This window comes from Toxotes jaculatrix, chromosome 14, assembly GCF_017976425.1.
Source record: "Toxotes jaculatrix isolate fToxJac2 chromosome 14, fToxJac2.pri, whole genome shotgun sequence".
In the NCBI taxonomy this organism is placed as follows: Eukaryota; Metazoa; Chordata; class Actinopteri; family Toxotidae; genus Toxotes; species Toxotes jaculatrix.
Window position 1 is genome coordinate 22910870 of NC_054407.1, and position 25034 is coordinate 22935903.

Below are 25034 nucleotides of genomic sequence, written 5' to 3' on the forward strand. Positions count from 1 at the left end.
GAAAGAGATTCATAATGATAATGATAATTCAATAAATTTGGTTATTAGCTAAGACTTTAAAGAACTGGGTCAGCACCTCTTATAAGTCCGATTTAGAGACAGTGCAGACAGAACACCCAGTTTGAAAGAATGAGAGGGGGTGTGTGAACACACTGCAGACAGCAGACAAGCTGATGTGTGCCACACACAAACACACACATATATACACACACACACACCACTTCCTGCCTGTGCAGGCTGTTCCCACAGACCACAGCTGGGTTGGCTGAGTCACTATGGTGAGAATCCCTCTGGCAGAGTGTGTGTGTGTGTGTGTGTGTGTGTGTGTGTGTGTGTGTGTGTGTGTGTGTGTGTGTGTGTGTGTGTGTGTGTGTGTGTGTGTGTGTGTGTGTGTGTGTGTGTGTGGTGTGGAAGCACAATGAATGAGCATCAGTGAGAAAGTGATAAGGCTGATTTTTTTTTAGTCTTTATCATTGAAAACATGCAGGACTGTGTTTATCTTTACTATTATCAAATGGATGAAAATGACTTTGATGAGCTCACTCTGCCTTTGTGTGCTGTAAACTGTGTTGATAAGTAAATCTTCCTGTGGCAGGAAACAACAACTTTTGGATAAATGGGTACAATAGTTCAGAATTACGACCACAGAAGGTCAGTTTAAACTAATCTCATATGTTTAAATAATCCAGAAATTAAAATTATAAACAAAAAACAAAATTGTCAAACCCAAATTCTGCACTTGTTTGTAGGTTGTAAGTTTTTGCCTGTCCATTATTTGATAGTTGTGTTTTTCCCTCTCTTACAGAATCACTGTTTTGTTTTTGTTTTTTACAGTCACAACTTTTTTTTTAAGTTTCTGAGGTCTAGAGTTTCTGCACTTGGCATCTCCCAGAAGTTTATGAGTTCAAATTTAAAGAGGGATGCTGAAATCTGCTGAGCTAAGCCTGGAAAATAAAAAGCTCTTCTGCCAACAAAAACAGAGCTTTTGGTCCAAACCAACATGTGCATCTCAGTTTCAACAACTTTAATAAACAGAAGGTTACAAAGACAGGAAGACGCAGGAAAACCTGCCTCGTCAACTTCTGAATCTACCAAGAAAATTGATGCATCAGCAGATCATCAGCCCGGTTCCTGGAAGCACTTATTAATAAATCATGAATCGGTGAGTATGTTCAGACCTACTGATGAACCATGCATGGCATATGTCAGGAGCGAATCTCCGAAAAAAGAAAAGCTGCACTGGAGAAAATATTCCCCAAACTTGGCAGATCTTCATTTAAAATGAAGTGGTAAACTAACAGCACACAAAGTGACTGGTCCAGACACACATTTATTTCTGCCAGGCTCTTTGCAGCTGTTCTGAAAAGTAACGCTTTCCCTGCGTGTAATGTTTATTATTACTGGGAGTCAACTGCGACGCAGCATCAGCAGTGCTGCTTCCCCTCTGAGCACCCACAGTGAGTTTGCACTCTGCACGTAACACATGACCTCTACCTCCACTGGTCATCACCCCAACCCTCAGCACCGGGCCACGACCAGCAAAATAAACTAACCAACATCTCCTGCTGGATCAGACAGATCGGCTGAGAGCGCAGGCTGCAGAATCATCGCCTGTGTTTATCTCTGCGGTCTCAGCCTGTAACCCCTGCGGTTCAGTGGCTGCAGTTGGATGTTAGTTCACCAAAGAAGCTGATTCAGAAACAACAGAGGTTAACATTTTCTGAGACTCACTTAGACTCTATGCTGACTGTTAGTGCCCTCCTCTGACCAGAACGAAAAGTGAAACCGCAGTAAAGTTTTCACTCTAATTAAGTTTTAAAAGGGGAAATAACTCAAGGTTGATAAATCTGAAGCCTGTGTCACACTGTCCATGTTAGGCTCTGTGATTAAAGCTAAGGCAGCACCCAGAGCCGGGGGCAAACAGGAGTCAGCAGGTTTCTGGAGGCTGCTAACAATCACTTCAAAACACCCCCTGCAGTCCTTCAACAGAAATAAACTCCGATTAATGTGAATGAGCTGTAACTTAAGAGAACAACTGCCCTGTGGACAGACTTCCTTCAAAGGACTGAGGACACAATGCACTGATGCAACACTGCCACAAGAGGGCGGAAGAAGTCCTCTGCATTAACCTGTTGTGAGCTGCTGTAATCCTGATTCTCCTGTTGACTCTTAAAACATTATCTTTGTCTCTTCCTGACATTTTCTTCACCATAATTAAGATAAAAACTCTAAAGCCAGTAGAAATCCAGGGAACCCCCACGTCTGCTACATGTGTAGTTTGATGTCTGTTGAATAAAATCCTCCCCTTCTAACAGCTGTCAGAAGAAATCTCTCTTTTCATCCTTTCTGCAGACTGGATGAGGAAAGTTGTTTTGAGAATCTTCTTGAATCAGAAGGTATCATGACTTGTGAGCAAAAGGCACTGAACATAAACCTGTTCTCACAGTACAGAAAGAAAAAGGCATGGGAAGGTGAGCTTTAGCAGGGAACTCCTTCCAAAAGCAGCCTACAACAGCACTCAAATCAGCTTCAGATGAGATGCAAACACAATCACATGCCAGCAAACAGTTAATTATTAATTAGGTCTACTGAGTGTAATGAGGAGCTGGAATTCTGTTCTTTAACTCCCTGAGGAAAAAGGGAGAGTTGACAGGTGAATCTGTGGAGGTCCGTCCACACCCTGGCAACACCGGAGCCATGCTCAACCACTTCGGCTTAACACAGAGCACAAAAAGTTCCTCTGTTATTTTGGCTCCATCCATATTTAGTCGTCATGCTGAAAGCCTCTGGTAAATGAGCTTGCATTACCCGTCGGTAGCACTGAACTAATATTGGTGCAGGATACCGGAAAACAACTCTGAGCTAAAATGAGGCGCTGCCATGTTGTGAATGTCCCAGGTATTTTCTGCTGGATGCCAACAGTCACATTAAATACAGATGGAAGGTAAGATGCAGGATTTTTAGTCTACATGGTGCTTTTTGATGAATATCAGCTGATTAAAATGTTTATATCACACAGCTGTAAAGCAGTGCTATCTGTGTGGCCTTTGTACTTTTTCTCTTACAGGTTGCTTCCAGCGCTTCACGACTTCACAACAATTCATTCCTTTCTCTCACATGATAAACGCATCAACTAACTGGTTAAACTGATAATAGGAAATGTAACATGGCTTCACTTCTCGCTGTCCATGTAAGGTGTTGTCGGGCTCAGAGGTGTTGTGGGTTCTCTGGTCGCTGAGCCCTGACCGAAGCAGAGACGGGGGGGGGGGGGGGGGGGGCGGGGGGCGGGGAGTCCACCTCACACTGTTACCACAGAAGGAGATGACAGCCTGCAGCAGTTACCTCACTGCTAACCTGTGTGTTTATGGTCACCACAGGTTGATGTGGGCTGGACAGAGGAGCTGCAGTTGTGCATCTACAGGATCTACAGCACAAAACCAGACACACAAGGACATACAATGCACTGAGTGTGCTTTACATGCACGCGTATGCATACGCACACATACACTCACAATTGAGTAATCATGACTCAGGGTTTGTGTGGGTGACAATTACTCAAGGTGAAATGCTGAGGCTGCTTAAGTGCGTGTGAGTAATCACTCCACAAAGCACCTTGTGTAACGTTCAGGGTAACTCTGTATTTACAGGTGCCATCGCTTTCTAAATATTTCCCAGACACTGATACGCGACTGCAATTTCTTAGAAAGTTTCCTGGAAATCACTGTGCGATTTGAGATTAATTACAGAGAAAACAGTGCTAATTTGTTACACTATCAATTAATATCAACAAATTAATCGTGTAATCTAACCAAAGGAAGAACATGGGTGTGTTGATGCTTTAAAGTAAGAGTGGAAAGGTGCAGATTGCTTAGAGTTTGTGTAACAGCCATGTCTGAACATGTCAGGCTGTATGTATTGTGTGTGACTTGTCTTCTGTTGGGTTTTTTTATGTCTGTATGTAGTATGTCATATTCTAACATAGATGAAAAAAAAATGTGTCTGTCTATTTAACTGTAACTTATAAACAAGCACACAATTCAAAAAAGTATTAACAATATGGAAGCAAAGCAAACTCACTTCACTACCTGCTCATGTAACTGATCATTTTCTGGTTCTACCTTTTAATAAATGAAATAAATAAGTGGATATGCTTGTATATTAGACATGTATGTGTATGTACAGTAGATACGTGTGTTCGAATCTTCATTTTCTCTTGAGGGTGTGCAGTTATAGCAACCTACACCAACAAGGGACACGATTACACATCCGTTTTACCCATGAGCCACCTTGGCGCCTCACGGGGAGCTCCCATAAGGCCTTGCATTCATCAAGAGGGTGAGTGGTGCCACTGTTTTGCAGAGCACAAGAGATGGGCTGTTTGAACACGACCAGTCACAGCAGCAGAAACACATCTCAACAGTTCGAACAGTCTTTAAGTATTTTTTTTTTTTTTTGGGAAACATTTCTTTACATGTTTAAACGTGTGGCTATCATAAAAATGAATTTCAACAACAACCTTAAATTATTTACAAAGTCATAAGAACCTGTTTGAACGAAAACATTAACTGTCTGGTTGATGGTGAGGCAATTAGATGTCATTAATCTTAGATACGATGGCAATTAGATGCAATCAGTCTTATAAAAGAAGCATTATATATTGCCAAATGTAAATCATCTAATGATGCTTAGCAGTAAAAAAAAAAAACATCTGAAGCTTGGTTTGCCAAGTACCCCCCAGAAAAGACTTGTCGATAGATGTTAGAATACGATGGCTGTGCTCTGAAAAATGTAATTTACAGCGCTTCAGGGGGATGATGCGCACAAATACGAATGCACAATCAATCACACTTACTACAATAACCTTCACAGAGAACGCAAACCCTCGTGTGTCGCATTGTGTCGGCCCTTGTCCCTCCTCTGTCTGCCTCTCAAGAGTTTCTGTGTCACCCCAGCAGAGTCTGGTATAAAGTTGTCATCTTGTTCTCATTATGAGGCTGGAGAGAGGGAAGAAGAAAGGGGAGGAGGAGGGGAAGGAGGCCTGGTCAGGAACAAATGAGGTCATCACTACCACTCGCTCAGGAAGATCTTTGGGCTGGAGGAGGAGTTGTTTGGGTGTGGTTTGGTGAAACAGAGATGTCCCTCCATGTGTGTCACAGAGAAGGATATGGACATACAGTATCACATTATATTCTGCTGCATTCACTTTTAGTTCATTAGGGAGTCTTGGAGGTTTTTCCCAGTGGAAAAGAAAGCTTCAGCCAGAATCACTCATTTGACTGCTGCCTGGTATCAAACTGACAATTCCTCAGTCATTCAAGCAGAGTCCCAAACTACAGTATATATTTCAGAATGAGAGAAGCTTGTTTTAGATTTTTTTTTTTTTTAAGCCACCACGTGTTTTGGCTGATCTCTCGTCCATCCCCAACCATGGTGCCGTTGGAGGAGTTCCACACAAGCACTGGTCCAGACCACTATCCCACTCACAGCAGCACTATCTGTGGTATCTATCTTCCCGGATTTGCAAAGAGGTTACAGCTGTGTTTCCTTCTTTGCTTTGCTTTGTTTCACAAGGGAAAAACTGTGACATTGGGGCTGAGATGGCACCAAGATACCTGAAAATATCAAATAGGTATGATGGCTGTGTTGACATTTCATAAACATTAGTTGATCATGCTTGGGTGTACCAAATGAACCCATCTCTAGTCTTCACATGTTAATTAACTGACAAGAAAATAGTCGGGAGCACATACAAGTTTTGTTTACTGTACCTCATATCACTCTCCAATAAAAAAAAAACAAAACTCCTCCCTCTTCCCAAAACTACTGGTTTCAAATCTGAGATCTCCACGTTCAGCATCAGCCAGTGTCTGTCTCTAATAACAGAGCTCAGTGGGCTTCAGTTTCACAGCATCGCCACACGTCTGTGTGCGCACTCAGAAAAAAAATCAATGGAGACGTGGGATCAATATGTGTAAACACCTCAGTGTTTTCACGGGTGTCAGCTAAAACAGGCTCAGTACTGTAAGTGAGAAAGGTGGATGCTGCTTTCGAGAAGGGGACGGTGTTCTGCCGCGATAGACTGGCAGTCTGTCTGTGTTATACCTCTTCTCTCACCCAGTGCATGCTGGGAGAGGCTCCAGCCCACTACGGTCCTTAACAAGATAAGCGGTTTAAGAAATGATGGTGTAAAAAGATCATTTACAGCACAAGCATCAAAGCAAGTTACTCTTTCGGTAAATGTTGCTCTGGTATCCAGCAGCAAGGCCTGACTTTAAAAGGCAGTCGACACACTGAGTTCACAAGGATCAAATCACTCCTCTTCCAGAGGGTAACAAACACACAAACACACCACATGAAAATATGCAGCTGGTAGCCGGACTGTCTGTTGATATTCTGCGACAGGACAGACAGAAGCCTGAAGGAGGCGTTTTAAGAAACTCGTCTGGGTTTATTTAACCTCACGGCCCCTCCTGTCTGTCTGTCTACTTGTCTCCTTCCCTGCGAGGAGCGTCTATATTCAGCTCAGACCAGGACATCGCCTGGATCCACAGCAAACACACGCGCAACAAAAAAACGAGAAACGCATAGGCCAGAATAATAAGCACACTTATTTACCAAGCAACAAATTTTATGAAAAAAAGACAATGTGTTAAAAGTGCCCAAAACAAATAACAAGAAATATGATCCGCTACGACAAAGGTACAAACAAACACACTCACAGCTACACAGCTAAAAATTCAGTACATCTGTCACACATCCAGGCACCACACTGACCGGGGCCAGATATGTCAGTGATGGAGTAGCGGCGGGTGCAGCTGTGCGGCACACCCCAAAGACACACACACACACAGACAGACACACACAGACACAGACACACACAGACACACAGACACACACACACAGACACACACACACACACATACACACACACACACACACAGAGGAATGTAGAATTGGCCCAGCCCAGGTGTCATCATTCAGGGTCGTGACATCGCTGCAGGAGTGTGTGTAGGGACGAGCTTGTCACCAGACACCTGGGGCATGTCAAAGAGTGTGTGTGTGTGTGTGTGTGTGTGTGAATAAGAGTGTATGTGAGAAGAAGACAGAAATGGTGTATATTCTGACAAGTATCTATGTGCTTACTGAGTACGCCCTCACACAGACTGCCAAATTACTGAGACACTCACTTAAATGTTGGTCCAGGTGAAGTTAAATTACATACATACGTACATATATATGATACATATATATCTTAATTATATGAATAACTTACCAAGGCAAAAAGTCCTGTTGCTATGGTTACCTGCAGCATAATAAACCCGACACACTGATTTAGAAGAGTGGTAAAAGCACTGGCCAACTATGCTTAAGGTGTCCGTTAACAAAGTTTTAAAGGGACACTTGCCAGCCAATCAGAAACAGGTATTTTCCATGGCCTCAGCGTGACGACCATCGACCATTAAGCTGCCAGAAAGCGGATTCCTACAAGTGACTGTGGTTAATAAAGGTCGTAGATGACTTAATGCAGCTTTGAAAGGCAGAGTGCTCACTTCACATGAGAGGTGGAAAAAACAAAAAGGAAGAAGGGGAAGGAAGGGTGATGAACGGATGGAAAGATGGCATCTGGAAAAACATTCTAAGTTTGAGGGCAAGCTGCCACTTTTCCTGGCATGGATGACACATACTGTATCTGCACAAAAACAGACACACACTTTTACACTGAACTCAAACCTAAGAAACTAAAAGAAACACACACACACACACACTGCAATGTACTAAAAACATTCAGTATCTACTCGTATTCCCAAGACGAGCACTACATACAGCCTGTGTGTTTCATTCCAGTGTAAGCTAATAAAAGTGTCCTTGTGTGATGGGCCAGCCATTCCTTCCAGTCTTTAAAAAGCTCCTGTGGAATGGCAGAGATGAGTCACAGCTGCCAAGAGACCACCAGTCGTGTTTAGTGGGACACATGAAGTCACTCACACTCGCACACACGATTAACACCTTCCTTCTTTTCTCAGGCCAAGTCTCCACTAATGTGAATTAATGTAAAAAACACTGTTTGTCTAAAAATAGAGAGTGGATGCATTAAATCAGAGACCTTATGTTTTTGTGTGAATGGGAAAAAAGCTTGTGATATAAAATCATCAATTTAACAGATGTTCTTTATACTATATAATTTATATAACATTATAACTGCACAGTGTCAGATTTACTTCACATACACACAAGCTGTGACAGGCTGAGGTCAGCAGGACAGAGGTCAAAGAGCTGTCAAACACAGAAGTCATGTTATTCTGTCCATCTATCTCCCTCTTTTCTCAGCTGCTTCTTCTCATACACAGAAATTCACACCCTACTCCATCAATCCACCTGATCCTGTTAGAAACAAGGAGAGAAACGCCTCCCTTAACTTTAATCTTCCCACAACAGCAGCTGAGCTGAACTCCAGCAAACAGACTGTCTGTACTAAGATTCTCCCTGAGGTCAGAGGTCAGGAGTCAAACACACACACACACACACAGGGGATGAACAGGCATCTACAGATACTTATCAATGACATGCACATCACCGCTTAGAAGCTGGATTCATTTTCACACTTGTGCTCAAAGCCTGTCCACACGCACACACTCAGAGACAGCTACACAGCTGTGCTCTCAGCAGACACACACACACACACACACACAGAGCAGGGACGTGTGCCAGCGGAGTCCGTGAACTGTGGCTCAGAGCCCCACTTTCCACTCTTGTGCTCCACTGGCTCAACCAGACTCCAAACGCTGAGTCCTGAGGCGACAGCAAAGCACGGTGGGATTGAGTGGGAGTCAGTTTGCTGCCCATCACTCAGCTTCACTGCCACCGTTTCCTCATTGTAGTTGATCCAGGGTGCATCACCAGCCCTCTGGACTTCAGACGGCCTTTCCAGTTCGCACAAGGGATCCAGCGAAGCAAGCCCACTGTCGTCCATCACGCCGTGCCGGGTTGTAATTTAGTTTTTTACAGTGTGTCCAGCACTGCTGGCTGTACTTGACCCATATTAGTGGCCATTCGGCCCATTGAGCATTTTGAATTGGTGGCGGAAAAAGCCACAGAGAAACTGAGACTGAAAAATCTCAAAGCAAAGAAAAAAAACAAGCAAACAAAAAAGTAAAATGTAACTTGAGGCCAACATCAGTCATCTTGCTGTTCATGATTTCATCCTGTGGAGCTTCAGTGGGCAGAGGATGGCACTCTGATGGTGACACCAAATATCAAAAAACGCTGTGCACCGAAAGCTGGCATTTAATGCTCGGTCATAGATTCTCCTCTTTCACTTTTTTTTTTTATCAGATGTTTCCTGACTAACAAAAGGCGCCTTGCAACTAAATAACTGGGGGAAAAAATAATAATGAACTGATTAATCAATAATGAAAATCCTCATTGCAGCCCTGCTTCAGACATCTGGCTGCTAATGGAAACCTCAGATGTTACTAAATATTGATTAAACTTTTAATCTTTTTACTAACTTCCATACAGCATTACATATGCATTTTTAATGGTTTTCTTTTCATTATTTTTTTACTACTTAAATACTGCCACTCAAACATGTACAGGGAACTAAGACATTCACCGATCCCCAAAGGGTTTGTTGTCAAAGCAGCGAGAGCGGCGTAGATTTGTGTCAGCGAGGCTGAAGAGTTGTCATATATGAAATGTACACATTCTGTGCTGTGGAAAACCCCTGTAGGGTTGAAGGAGAGAGGGGCAGGGAAAGAGAGAGGGATGTGAAGAGACAGCACGATGACAGCTCGTTGAGAGCCTGCACACCTACACACACTCGCTGACACACATGCAGATACACACTCACACCTGGAGGCCTATAAACATGAGGCTGACAGAGCTGCAAGTGAGAGTGCTCGCCACCAACAGCGTAAAAATTCCACAGCTCAGCACTGTATCATGGAGGCCAGAGGTCACAGATCTCTCACACACCTGAACAAGAAATTCCTACTTAAATTTAAGTTTTGCTTGAGTTCGATTTCACATCAGGACACTGAAAGTCCTGCCAAAACTCCCTCTGAGAAAACTCACCTATGAAAATATGTTTCAAGATTTCTGTCCAGATGCAGAACTCTACCATCAGTGGACCAAAGAGAAATGCAGCCTGATTGTATCTGCTATCATCAGGCCAGCATCGTCAAATTAACTGTGTAATACTGGTACGCTATAATTACTGTAAACAAATCAGTGTGCGGTTGAGATGATTGGAATGACATGCATGTGGTACTGTTTCAGAAATACCCAGTCCAGACATGTCTCTAATTCCATAGTAGTTGTTCTCTCTTTTGATTTAGATAAGGAAATGATGAAAATTAAAGATACTGTTGTTCTACTACTACAAACATTAGGGCTGTGACTACAAACTGTTTTCATTACTGATATATCAGCGATTTTTCTTTTTGGACTATTGTTTTGGTTTATAAACAACTACAGAAAACTACCAATACCATCAATTATTCACATTTAATAAGATGGAAGCAAAATGTTTGAAAAACATATCTGGGGAGTTTAAGCTGCATTGGCACTAAAAAAAAAAAACAAAAAACCCAGCTTCCTGTTCCTGTTGACATAAAACACCCAAGAAAATCATGACCAAATTATAAAACGCAGTCCTCACAACAGTTGTCTATTTTTGGTTTAACATAACTTGATTCAATTCAATTTTATTTATGAAAGATCAAATCATAACACACATAATCTTAAGGAGACTTTTCAGAGTAAGGTCAAGACCTTAAATTTACTCCTGTCTAACGATTTATCGATGCAGAAATGCTACGTGTACTTCAGCACCTTTCAATATATTGAGCAAAACGTACTGAAATATTTGACCACCGTGTAGAATGTGACCCTGTGACCTCCGGAATGTCAGTCACAACCAGATCCTCTCGTCAATTTCACACCTAACCTGAGGAAGACCTGCACCAGGGGCGCTGGATGAACCAGGCCGTGAGGAAGTATGACTGTCAGGTGTTTGACACCGACAGTGCACAAAGTTCAACGTTAAGTAACTTCTGAAAACTTCACATATACAAAATCAGGTACTATTCCAATTCAGAGACAATGTTCTGGTGGTTTAGTTCTACTGTCTTTAACTAATCCTCAGCATTTTGACAAAGTAAAAACTGAACACTGTAGGAGAGGGAAAGTGAGTGTTTAGCTCTTAAGGCTAATGTAAACATTCAGAGGCCTTCACAGATCAAAGAGACTGTAAACAATGCTATTAATGAAAGCCCAGAAACAGATAAGTGCTGCTGTGGTACACAAGAAACTCTCTAATCTGATTGGTCAGGAAGCACTTCCTGTGCCTCAGAAAACCTTACTGTAAGAACTAAAAAACAAACAAAAACAAAGAAGTCTGTAAATCATCTGTGCGTATATAACATATTACAGCTGCACCTCACTGAGACCGTTCAGACATGCAAGCTAGCAAACGCAAAAAGAGGGGAATCTCCAACTCTTAAATACAATCAAACTGAAAATCCTTGAGACACAATCATGTTGCCAACTCCATTTGTATTCACGAGCTGTACTCTTCTGTGTTTTCATCACCAGCACAGCATTACTCATGACTTCTCAAGCATCACTCACCCTGTCTTTGTCATCGGCCACGTCGCAGAGCACATCATCCAGGTCGAGGATGCCGCCATCACCGTGCTCCAACCGGTGGACCTGCAGCCAGTAACTAGCATCCTGGAAAACAGTGGGAGAAGAGAAAGACATTACTAAAAACACTTGAACTTCTCAGGCTGATACAGAATGACTGAAAAAAGAGTGAGTATGAGGGCAGATTAAAGGATTGTAGAAAGATTTGACTAGCAGCACTAACAAGAGAAAATGAGGTATAAATAAAAGCCTAAATCCTACAGAAGTCCATGTGTAAAAACAGACACTCAAGCATGACATTCATTTTGTCATTGCTGGCTCGTCAAGCAGGACATTCTCAATCCTCTGGGCCCAAGGGGGAATCCAAGCCACAGCTACTGTATAATTGAGTCCAATTTCTTGTCAAATGTTTTGACATGAAAACCACACACAAAGGTCACACTGGATTAGAAGAAGTGGAGATAAAGAAGGAGGCAAAGAGAGGGGGACAAGGGAGAGAAAGGATGGTAGGTGAAGCAAGAAAAGAGCGTCGGAGTGGGAGAAGAAAAGAGCCGAGTCTTTAACTATCTATCAGTTTTCATATAAAAATGCAGCTCAGACATATTATGAGAAAATGAGATGGGGAAAGAAAGATGTAACATCCCTTTCATGACAGTTAATACAATCGCACATGTGAATTACAGACAATTCAGCTGGTGTTTTGACTTGTAAAAACATACCCATGAAAATTTAAAACAGAACTTTATTACAAAAAACAATAAAGCGGAGTGAGCACAGAGCACACTACTGCAAGTGCACGTGTAAAACGTGTCTGTGTGTTCAGTACTGTAAAGTGTGTGAGGGCGTCATTTGACAAAATTATGAGTGAAGACTCGACTGTTTGGGCTCAGGCCGCACGCAGCAGCCCTGAGGGGTACAGCCTCATTACCCACTTCTACAGTTCCAGTCCACTGCAACACGTGCAGCTCACGGCAAAGGGCACCAGACATATTATGGAGAGATAATAACACTTCTGTTGAGCTAAACTCACAAAGTAACACAACATGAAAGGCTTCCCTGGGAGAAAGAAAGGGAGACATCAGAAAAACCAAAATGGGGAGAGAAAAAACAATGATCAAAGGATAAAGAGAGGTGGAAACACAGGCACAGAAAATATAGAAAGAAAGAAATGCAAAAGGAATCAGTGAAATAAGGTAATAAATATTGATTCTTTTCATATAAAAGTCTATTTTGATTTTCCCTGATATATCATGTTGTTTGTTGATGAGAACTTCAGAGCAAAAGAGGAGAAAAGGAGCCACAGAGAATGAGGGGATGAAAAAGCCAACGGCTGTATTAGTATTAAATATGTGTAGTTTCCTGTCAGTCACATGCCGTGACAGATGTCATGGTTTCTGACAGCCTGTGCCACTTTGTGTAACCCCCGACACAGAGACCCTGAGGACTCCAGCTGATGGAAGCTCTGTGTGAAAATCTGAGTTTACACACACACACACACACACACACACACACACACACACACACACACACACACACACACACACACACACACACACACACACACACATACACACACACACACACACACAAACATCCCGTCCCACTGTAAATGCCCTACTTTTCAAGTAGGCAGTTTTACATATTTGTCATTCTCGGTTTAGGGACACAACTGGGACTGTTACGAAGGAAGAACCTTGTTGTTTTGTTAACACTTTCCTGTTTTTTGTTTTTGTTTTTTATGATAAAAGTGACACACACTCTTCCAGATGACACGTCTGTAACCAAACATGGATAAAGCAGTCGGTCTCTCCAGAGCAGAGCTGCTAGAAATCAAAGCTAAGCTGTAAAACTCTTATCTGACTCACAGGAAGTAGTCAATGTTCACTAGATCTGCATCTTTCAACAAACTCAAACAAATTACTGCAGGTTTCTGTGTGTATAAGAGCTGGTTTTCAAGTTGCTGCTGTCTGTCATTTCGTTGTTTCCAAAGTAGCTATTATAAAAAACAAAAAAAAACAAGAACAGAGCTAGGAAATAAATTTCTTCTGGTCACAAATCACTGCCTTTAATCGAATGCAGCCAAAACACATTTATTTCATTTTTTTGTTTTGAATAAATGGGAACATGTCCCAAAAACCATAAAACCTAAACAAGTTGATTCATCTCTGGTTTCATGTTGGTCACATGCTTAAGGATCCAGCCTTTTTCCAAGAAACACTGTTGTGTCCTGATGAAGTGTATGCAATGCATCTTTTTAAAGAGAAAAAAATGTGCCCAAACATAGAGCACATAAAAGTAAATAAATATTTTCTGTTCACCATATTTAGAAAACATCAGGTACACTGTGTGTCACATGTGCACTGTAAAATGTGAATGGAGCCTCACACATCATGCACACAAACAATAAGATGGTGAGAGTTCCAGGATTTTCTCTGAGGCCGTGCTAAGTTTAGATGTGAAGAAGAGATGTTATGTTTGTGCTGAAATGTGTGTCCGTGAGGAGGCTGCCTTTATTAGCTTCCTTAGCATGTATCTGTTGGGACGTAGGCCATATCAAAGAGTGTGTGTGTGTGTGTGTGTGTGTGTGTGTGTGTGTGTGTGTGTGTGTGTGTGTGAAACGTGTGTGTGTGTGTGTGTGTCAGTGTGTTTGGTGGGGCCAAGTTCAGCTGGTAAAAATAGCACACAGCAAATGTCATGGTGCCAAGCTTAAGACAGAGGACCCAGTCGCATTGTAAACAAGGTTATAGCATGCCAGAGATGGAAAACAACACACACACACACACACACACAGCGCATTAAGCACTCTGATGTGGGCGACTCCACTTAAAACGGATACACACTGTTCTATTATACACTTAACTTTACTGTCTCTACAGTCTCATCTGTCATTTGAAAAACAGCTAATATAAAAGTCTAAACTTCAAACCCACTTTCTCACTCTCGCCTGTTCCCTCGGGGCCTAACTGAGGGTCCCATGATGCTAATCTGACAGACCCTCATCTTAAAGTATTGCATAAAAGCTGTGACAGTTCTGGATTCAGATCAAAGAAGGCTTTGCCTGCTGTAGCCTTAATCAGCGCAACAGACCTGGAAACAGGCCAAGGCCAGCACGCCGGCTGCAGGGGAAAGCCCAGGACAACATGACGGGCAGCCAGGTGGTCCTGAAGTGCCCGCAGCTCTGCAACACCACCATTAAAAAGGAAGATACACAAAGATCCATGGCCACAATTACAAATATGACACTGCCTCAGTTTTACAGTGAACAAAGCAAAACGAGACTTGAGTGAGTATACAATATTTTTGTTCAAAACATGGAAGCTTTAACAGAATGAAATGAAGAAAAAGCCCTGGTGATATTTGATATTTGGGAATAAAAACTGCTCCACTGAAATAGTTTTAGCTGACAGAAGTTTTTCCCTACAAATGGAAAGATCCCTCAAGTATGCTGGGTAAAGAGCTATGACAATGGGTGTATGTACTCAGGGAGGAATATCTTACAGTGCAACAATTAACTCTGTTCATTTATTATTGAAGACAACACTAAGCATGAGCCTCCAAATTCCAGTATCAGTCAAGCTGCAGAATACATCAGGCATCCGATGTGTTGAACAAATTTTTCCCACATTCCAAAATTTTTTTACATGCAAATTAGAATAAAATCCACCTAGAAGCTCTGTAGCTGTGGAACCGTATCTGTGGGAGGGAAAAGATCAATACTGGAGTTTCTCTCTTTCCTCTTTAAAAGGAGGCTTTCCCCAAAGGCAAGGGGCACCAACGAAAATGAAGCCCTGCTTGGCTCTGTCTGTCTGAGGGTGGAAGGTCACACCAGCCAGGTCCAGCTCAGCTTATGCCAACACTGATCCTCAGATAAGATGATACCACAAACTACCACTGCAGAACAAACCGCATCAGTCCAGAACTCAGCGAGCCTTTTCAAACCCAAACAGTTGCCCGGCACCATGAATGCAGACTGAATTTATTGTGGCAACACTGATTCTGATCAACTCAGGCAACAGCCTCAGACTACAGTCTGACGCATCCCATCACAGGTACAGCAGGGAGCTGTACACAACCACAGAATGTCTCTGGAAGACGTGGACTCAGACTTCCTGTCAGATGAGAGTGACTGTGAAGCTAAGGAGAACTTGAGCGACAGTGAAAACGATCACAGCGATGCGGCGAGTTACCAGGAGCTTGTCCACCTTGTCCACAACAACCTAATGTGCTTTGATCACATCTACATCAACAACGTACTGACAGACATGCAGGTAGGACAGCTACCTACTAGTTTACCTACCAGTCTACTTAAAATTGATGAATCTGTTAACTGTTCTTTGATTTAACTGCGGAGTTACCAGAGGCAAAATTATGTCTTCAAATGTGTTTTCAACAGTACGAGGAGGAGGAGGCCTGGTCAGACTTCGACGATGACAGTGTCGGTTCAGTGTGTGCTCTCATGCAGGACTATATCGACAGTTTTTCTGAAGAACATATGTTGCCCACAAATTACTACGAGTCCTATTCTGTCTCAGTACCAGAGGACGGGTCAGACTGGGACTCTGGGGATTCTGTCCTGAGCAGCAGCCACTGTTCTGTGGGGCTGTATGAAGAAGAGATCCTCACATCTTCCCCCTGTTCATCAGCTGCCTCGCAGGATACAGGAGGACAGATGCCAAATGCAGATGATACGAACAGCTGACGGGACGATGCTGCAGAGGGCCCACTGGGAAGCAGTGACGCTGTGACGCCATGAGCAACTGCCCAATAAACAAATGCATCATGATCTTGTGGAATACTATGATTTCAGGTGAGGCTGTCGGCTAACGAAAAACGATTCCTCATTTCTAACGTCCAGTGGTGTATTTGATTTTTGGCGAGAAATAATAAAAAGAAGTTGAGTTTGTTATTAGGTAGTGACATCAGTCGTGGCTGTCACATACAGTCAGAGTCAGTGCCTATTGTACAGCGGGAGCTAACAATGGAAAAAGTCTTTACCTTCTATCCACGATCAAACTGGATAAAAGTGCAGAGAAAGAGTGAATTCTTCCTCCTTTGTGCCATAAAGCAACGTTCTGCCAAATCCAGCCTGGTGATACACAGTGTACAGCACAGAGCAGGAGCCTGCAGGTTTGTGATCTTATAATTAATGTGGTGATGATTTCTCTATTCTGTCCATGCATCTATCTACCTCTGTTACACAGGTATTTTTGGAACGTCTCACCCTTTCCCTTTCACTTTCAATCATGTCTCTCTCCCTTCCAGTCCCTCTCAACATTCTCCTTCTCTACTATTTCTGCCTCACACTCTTCCTCTCGCTCTTTGTCCTTATAAAACTTTAACAGGACGCTGCCCTACACTTGACACACCTTAAGAGACGTTTCATATTCAAAAACACCGCAGCGAATCCTCTCGGGGAATCCTTCGCCTATCTATCCAGCTCGCTATCACCCCGCGGTGCTGCATCGACGCAGGTTTACAGCAGATCAAAACGCATTTCTTGTTTAAGTCTTCGTTTGCGAGATTAGTGTGACACCGCCTCGTGCTCTCCAGAGTGCTTCCCATTGCTGAAAAATGCATTGTGCTGCAGCCTTCTCTCCTCTCCCGGTGAAAAACGACACGTGGAACACAGGAGATCTGAAAGAATAATTAAGTGATTGTAGATTTAAGATGGGGGGGGGGGGGTGGTATTTAAAACCAAGGCCAGATGGGGGAAGTGACTTTAAGGCAATAAGATAAAATTAAGACAACGTGGCACTTATCTCGTGGTGGGTCAAAAAAAAAGCCTAACACAATCTGCGCTAACACATGCTTTATCCTCACAGCAGGCAACACTAATGGATTATGAACACACAGTAGGCTTATTGTCACTTAACTTCAAGTGTGTGATTCCTGGCAGTATCTATGTACAGTATCAAGCCTTAAACCACAATTAGCATCTAACAGTGCAGGTGGTCTCGGCTTTATTTACAGAGCTTTACAGATCTGAATGGACGGTTTGCACCGTGATCAGATCCATCTTTTAACCGGCAAATCACAGTTATCAACAAAAAGAAGGAACCAAATGAAATGCTAATTCAACTTATAGTTACATCATCTACGCCTGCAATTCAAATGACAAAATGACAGCGGCCCAGTGAGACAGGGAGGCTCAAGCTCAGAGGCCGAATTTGAAATCCCAGAGTGGGAAAGAAATATAAAGTGAGGTATGCAAGTTAAGTATGGTGAGAAGTTTTGAACATGTATTCATGTTAGTGTAAGGTCTGATGAGATGTGCTCTCTTTGTGACTGTGGTTGTAATGTGCTGCTCAGGTGTGAACACGAAAAAAGTGTGTTTTTGAAGTGAACCCTCCCTGGATAAATAAAGGTTAACTACTACTTGTTTCCTCAAGACCTTAACAGAAGGTCTTAAAAAGAGCTGATAACTTAAAACCTTTTGAAAAACATGCTTTCATCTGACTTCTTCAAATATTTCCACCAAATTTCACCGAGCAGACAAACATCTCTCTCCTCCACTTATCACGTTCGACAAATCCCCTTTCAATCTTGTCTGATGTTGGGATGTGTGCACAACTGCAGCGGGGCTGCACACTGCACGTGACCCCCACTGCAGGGTCAAAGCAAGGTTGAAGTAAGAAACAAAAGCCCCTTTCAGTGAAGTATAATGACACCAGTGAGAAGAGAGGCGGAAATTGGAAAATGCCATTCAAGTGCTACATGATGTGTGTAAAAGCAAAGACAGATTTCTGTACAAAGACAGACATGTCAGTGTGGCGAGGAACTACATCCGCTCTGCCAGTGTGTTTGCACATGTGTGAATGTGTGTACGCTCCAAATGTTATCTCAAAAAAAAATGTTTTGAGTTGTACATTCTCAGTTTATATTTAAAAAAACAGAATTTAATCATAGAATCAAACTTGCAGCTTAAATGAATATCACAGCGGACTAAAATCAAAACTTTCGGATGTGATATAAGAACATGGATATAGATTCTCATGTGCTGCCATCTACATCACTGCTCACACTGCTCCTCTGACCGACTGTCTCACAACGACAGTCCTGCAAAATTCAAGTGCCAAACATTCCTCCCCATGTTAAGTGCCAAGTGGAATTCAAGGGCCTGGACCGCTGCCAGACTCACTGCTCGCCATTTACTCTCAGCAGAATTAACAACTGCCCCGTCGTGCTGTGCTTGGCCGTGTGTATATGTGTGGGGCAAAGGCTATGGTCCTTAGTTATAAATAACAGGACTGAATGGGAAGGAGGGGTAAGAGGTTTCAATCAAGGCCACAAAAACACAGGCAGAGAGCAGAGAGGAGGCTGCCAAAGATCTGTGATCACATCCAGGAGCCAAACTCTTCTTCACTGCGCTTCTTTTTCTCTCCATCACCCCAAATTTTCAGGTTTTCAGGCAGATTTAAATAAAGATCTGCACAACAGCACCAGCTAACTCTTATTTATTTCCCACCATAAATCATATTCATTCAACTTAGCTTCACAGCACATTTTTCCCCAGGTTATCCACCCTCTGTCCTTCCGTTCAACTTCACCGATGTTGCAGCCGTTGTCTTAGAGAAAGAGAAACAAAGGGAGAAGGGAAAGCCAATACAGGAACCAGAGAGAAAGACTAGCAAAAAGCAAACACCTCGATGGCACCAAGCCGCAAACAGAACAATGTCGCCATTCAAAGAGAGACGTGTATCTGATCAAAACAGGCAATCACTTAACAGTTTAACATACTACACTCTAAAAATAGTCAAAATTACACCGCCTACGAGCAGACATTAAAACTGAGGCAGGTAGGATTAATCAGATTTTATTCAGCACGTTAAATGCACCAAACAAGAGCATCTTTATTCCAGCTCCAGCATGAGCAAACCAGTTTGCATTCAGTGGTGGGAGCAGAGAGCTCCTCGTCACATAAATTACTCACTTCATGAAAAGAATCAAACAAAAAGCAACCTGTGCAAAACGCAGGAGGAGGAGAGGATCTCGCACGTGGTGCGGGGTGACAACAGCAGGAGATTTCAGCCTGTAGCCTGATTAACATGATGAATAATGAAACAATCGCATAGCAGGCTCGTGTCTTTGAATTCCACCTCCTGAGCTGGGAAACTCGAGGCGGCCTGAGAGGAAGAGAGAGATGGATAGAGGCTGGGAAGTAAGGGAGACAATGTGGTTCACAGGAGAGAGAAGGAGAGAGAGAGCAATTTTGCCTCCAAACAAACTGAGTCACGCTGATGGATGTTTCATTGCCTTGTTGTTCTAAGTTCTACACTCTTCTTCCAGATTACACTAAAAACTAAACTGCAGTAAGAAATCAAACGTTCAGTCTCTTTAAAGGACCAACATGCAACATGTAAAAAATCTGAAAATGAACATACTCTGCACCTGTGTCATACAAAACCACAATCACATTACTCATGCCTTTGTCAATTAATTTGCTTTGGGCCCCTGCTATAGCAATAAGCAGCTTAGTCGAGAAAACTGAGCTGAAGCTTTTAGCTTCAGGTGAGCACATCACCACAGTGACCTTCACACAGGTTGTACGTTAACTGGCCGGTGCTGAAAAGTCAATGGAATCAGAGAGGATGCTGGGAGCATTTGTTCTCTCACCAATCAGTGGTGAGAAAGAGATAAGAAGAATCTGAATCCAAACATTTCACGTTGGCTGCACTTTAACCCATTTTAATCAGTAACTGGTTGTTTCTTATTCTCTCCTCTTTTCTTTCTTTTTTTATTTTTTACATTGGAGTGGCTTTTCTGCTGCAATGCATCAGCACGCCTTTTCCATCTGCATTTTTTAAACAATTGCACTTAGGTGCTATCAAGACCAGAGAGTATATTTTCTGAGCAACCGCCTGCAAATCACTTTGCACCAGAGAAGCTGCCACAGACACGAAACAGTTCACATAGCAACACACACCAATAAACTTCTGACAAGTGTTCAGGCAGGCTAATTCCGATTTGCAATTTATTTAAGAAGGAACTCACAAAAGAAGCAGTCTGTGGCTGTTTTTCAAAGACAGGCATGATGGCCGTGCCACAGTCCTTAGAAAAGTTTCCATGCTGAAATATTTGTACTATGTTTGGCACTTCCGTTGGTCAGAGGGGCCTAACAACCATCTAATCACACAACGTTCAGAAATGAAGGCCTCCTTATCAGGGCAAATTGTTCTTTTCATTCCATTAAGCTTACTGTAACAGAGAGGTCCAAATACATTACTCCAGACCAACTCTCAGTCATTTTCAGGGTGTTTTTAGGCTGTCGCTGTGACCAGAACAGGGTCAGTGTCACTGCAGTTGCAAATAATTCATGGTGCTTGTTATAATCTTTTCGGAGCACCAGGTGAGAACAATTCAGACAGACAAGTTGCTAATCAGACAAACATATTAACTTCTTAACTTACTGTCCCATCAAAACGTCTGCGACATGGTCAACTCAAAGTTCTGCATAACTATCAGAAAAAGCAGACAGGCAACGCTGCACAGTGACAGGAAACTGGACACTTTTTTTCAGAAATCCAGATGGGAACTGACTCAAAGACAGTCATAACTTATGTGTCAGGAAATCACAGCAAATGTTGTGAATGCTATTGAAAGCCATTCTCGTTCACAATGCAAATAAATCCAGCCTAAAGAGTTCTAATCAACCAGGGAAAACTAGAGTGTCGGAAATTACAAATCGAGTTTGTGTTTTTTTTTTTTAGGGGTCGGTCTCAGAGAAAATGGGGATGTAAATTGAAGACACACGTCAGAGTGGCGTCTATGGTTACACCAGCTGTCAGCCTGCCAGCGATCACCCCTGGCCCAACTGCTCTTAATCCTTAAACAACGAGAAGGACTGAAAAAGTCCAAGTGGGGGGAAAAAATGATCCATGAACTCTAAAGGTTTTTCAAAAGGCAAAGCTGAGAACTAAATCTGGCAAAAGTCCACATGTGCCTGAGTCGATAAATATCCTGAGCGGGCCACAAATAAATGCAGTGGAACAAAAACCTCTCAGTTGAAAGTCTGAGAAAGCGCATTAACATATGATTAGCCAGCAAGCCGCAAAAAAACAGAAAAGCTGGTGGACTCTGACTGGAGGAGCGCTGCCCAATCATCTATCAGTATGGTTTAAACAGCTTCCAGACCTCAATACTACTGACAAATATTTTAATTTGGGTTTTGTTCTTTCCAGATATGAAAAGAAAACATGTTCAGGTATGGCAGCTGATGAAAACGGAGGATAAAACTACCTCTCTCCTTCCAAGATTACTGACAGAACCAGACAGACAGATCTGAGGAGACACTTGTGACAACATAAAGCTATTTTCCAGCTTCATATCCTTAGTGGAAAACCACAAGAGATGAGAGAAGTGGGTGGAAAGAAAAAACAAGGATAAAGAGGTGGAGACATAAAGCGAAAAAACACAAGAGCAGCAATAAGAGACAGAGATAGAATCAGAGATTGAGTCAGAGGACACTGTCTCAGGTGCACTGGAAACCAGTCATCTGCAGTTCAGCCGAGACATCTGATCCTCTCTGAGAGTCGTCATCCACAACTGACCGGCTCAGGCAGGCAGAACTGACAGCTACCCTCAGCACAGAGCGGACGGCAAAACAACTAGAAATCAATAGAATCAGTTAGGCATGTTTGTGATACTCGCATCTCTGCTATCGATTCCCTGAAGGAGGAACTGGTCGTCTTCATCATCCAGGACGTCAAATTACAGAGGCGGGGAGAGAGGGATATTTCTCCTTGGGCTGGTAAGGATTCTGCGTTGTGCTCAAAGGCACGTCAGCGGGGTGGACACCTGCTGTGACAGAGGCTTTAAAACTCTCTGCTGCTGTGTTTGTATATCTACTGTCTGTGGAGACTCTTCGTCCGCAGCGTGAACAAGCTCAAGTTCAAAAACAGTTTAACAAACAAAACCACTTCAAGGATGTGGTGCACATGCACATCACTATATAGAAACAGAAAAACATACTGCTGTTAACCTAATGCTGCTTTGCCCATATCACTGCCACCATATGCTGTTACGGTCTGAAAGTGCAGGCTGCTGTTTGTTTACTTTTGCGTGGTTTATTTACAAACCACCTGAGAAAAATATTAATAAAAGACGATGCAAAGATAAACGTGTTTGCAGAAAATGAAACTTAACGCTCACACATACCTGTACCTGTACCTGGCTGACTTGACAAGACTCTGCCTTTAGTTTCTTCTTTAGAGCATAGCGGTGTTTCCACATCTCATGCGTTCCTTAAACTACACACACTCCACTGATCCTCCTCTCCTGTGGCAGCTAGTACCCAGCATTCAACGCTACAAATGAGATGTGCGCGCACAAGAAGCTTTATGCCTGTGACTCTACATGTGCGTGCAGGTATAGGTGTGTGTGCTTGTGCAGGCGGCATTTTACGCAGACTTGTCTGTGTGTGTCCTTTTGAGTACATGTGCACAGTTGAGTGTGTGTGAGACCTGAAAGGAGCCACACGCTGCAACACAATAACCTGTTCTCTTTCTTCACAGACACTGTGTATCAGATTCCCACAGAGTCACTGGTTATTGATACTCTGGCACAGAGACAAAAAACTGTACAGGCTGAACTGCATGAGGAGCTGCGTTGATGCCTGAGCTCCAGTAGCAGTGCTATAATATCGACATAATCAGTATAGTTTCAAAAGTAATCAAAGTAAAGGTCCTTAATAAGTATGATAATTTAGTATTAACACTGCAGAATTACTGATATACTTTGCTATCAGCTTTGGACAACAGAAGCAGCATTTTTTTTGCTTAAGAAATTTCTTAAGCAAAGATTTCTGTAAGATTTCTGTATATCAACCAATCAATTAATGGACAACATGTTTCAGTTGTAGATCAGATTGTATCTGAGACATCCTCGAGGAGTTGGCCTTTACAGAATTTTGACAACAAGGCTAATTTTCAGACTGTCAACCATGCATTTCGAGATTTGTCCACAGGTTTCACTCGCCCTGAGGCTACGAAACAAGCTCAATCTGTAGGGGGAAAACGCCCACCCAAAGGAAGCGAGATTCGACATGACACATGTTAACAAAAAAAAAAAGACACAACCATATGATCCCTGAGCGCTGAATTTCCACAGACGCATGGTACAAAGCCATGAAAGCGATAGCAAGAGAATGTCAGATGTCAATGGATGGTGAAGCAGAAATGAGAGTGTTGGACAGGTGCAAGAGGCTCTGCAGGCAGCTGGCTTAGATCAGATGAACAATCTACTGAGCCTGAACAAAGCAAAGCCATCAGGCTCAAACCACTGGCAGCTGAAAGGCCGTCACAGCCATCGCATTAGAGGGTTCTCTGCCACGTTCCACTCACAATTTCATTTCTAGGCCTTCTATAACATCACACTCAGGTCTTCCCTCCTTTTATGATTGTGCTAATTAAAAATATGCAAGTGCATGGTATCATCTAGTACGCCCCTGAGGTCCTAGATGGGCGGTGTTTAAACTACAGAACAAGAAATTCTGGACAGTCAGCCAAAGATCTACAAGTCAGTTCAATGGGATCTTCTGTACCTGACCCTAAGCTGCTTCAGTGCAATCAAACCTACCTACAACTTCAAACAGGGTCAAACAAGCACCAGTCAGAGCTGGTTCATGTTACAAAAGACTGTCACTGGAGGCACTACTTATGGCACTGTGATTGACTGCTATCAGGAGTCAATCTTGTGGTCGCTCTCATCTGGTTTCAGGCAAAATGTGACAGGAGGATATCCTGTCTGTCAGAGGGGGAAGTCTTAGAGACAAAACATCAAGCTGCTTTAAAGAACTGGTTCAACCAAAGAAACTTCCTTCGTCTTTCCAGAGCAACCTGTTTTATGCAGATTTGTTATTTTAAACAGCTTAAGACTAAAATTCCAAGGAAACCTGAATGATTGAAATCAGGCCTGCAGAGTTACCTGACTGCAGAGCCTCTGGTTGATTTACCCAGGGTTCTTAGGAAGAAAAGCTGTTGTCCAGAAGTACTCATGACTGACACTACACTGGTGCAACTTTGTCCTGTACACTTATCTTGTTAGTCAAACTCAATTTTAATTTTCAGATGAGTCCCAGAGGCTGGCTCATTAAGTTCATACTGTCTATTTCTATTTATGGACAATAAAGAGTGCATCCATAAAAACCAGAGCCCTGGATGGGAGCCACAAACCATGCCACCGATAGTCACAGCACAGCTGTGTCCACGTGTTCAGAGACTCCTCCACTCTCAACAAATAACCCCAAATCAACACTCAGACCTCTTCATCTCTGTTAACGCAGCCTCAAACTTGGCTTTGCTCTCACCAGCACTGATAGAAGCCAAGAGGAGCTTTGGTCCTTTCATACATTGATACATCCCAGGCTGTCCCTTTGGATGATAAACACAAAC

General features: G+C 42.8%; 1 protein-coding gene across 5 annotated transcripts in view; it reads right to left on the bottom strand.

Moving 5' to 3' along the window:
* LOC121192624 (partitioning defective 3 homolog) overlaps positions 1 to 25034 on the bottom strand; it is a 217153-nt gene that overhangs the window by 173811 nt on the left and 18308 nt on the right. For all 5 annotated transcript variants that reach the window (XM_041054373.1, XM_041054376.1, XM_041054375.1 and 2 more), the window contains exon 2: positions 11632 to 11733. In XM_041054373.1, the coding sequence (XP_040910307.1) occupies positions 11632 to 11733 (102 nt within the window). The remainder of the gene's footprint in view (positions 1 to 11631; positions 11734 to 25034) is intronic.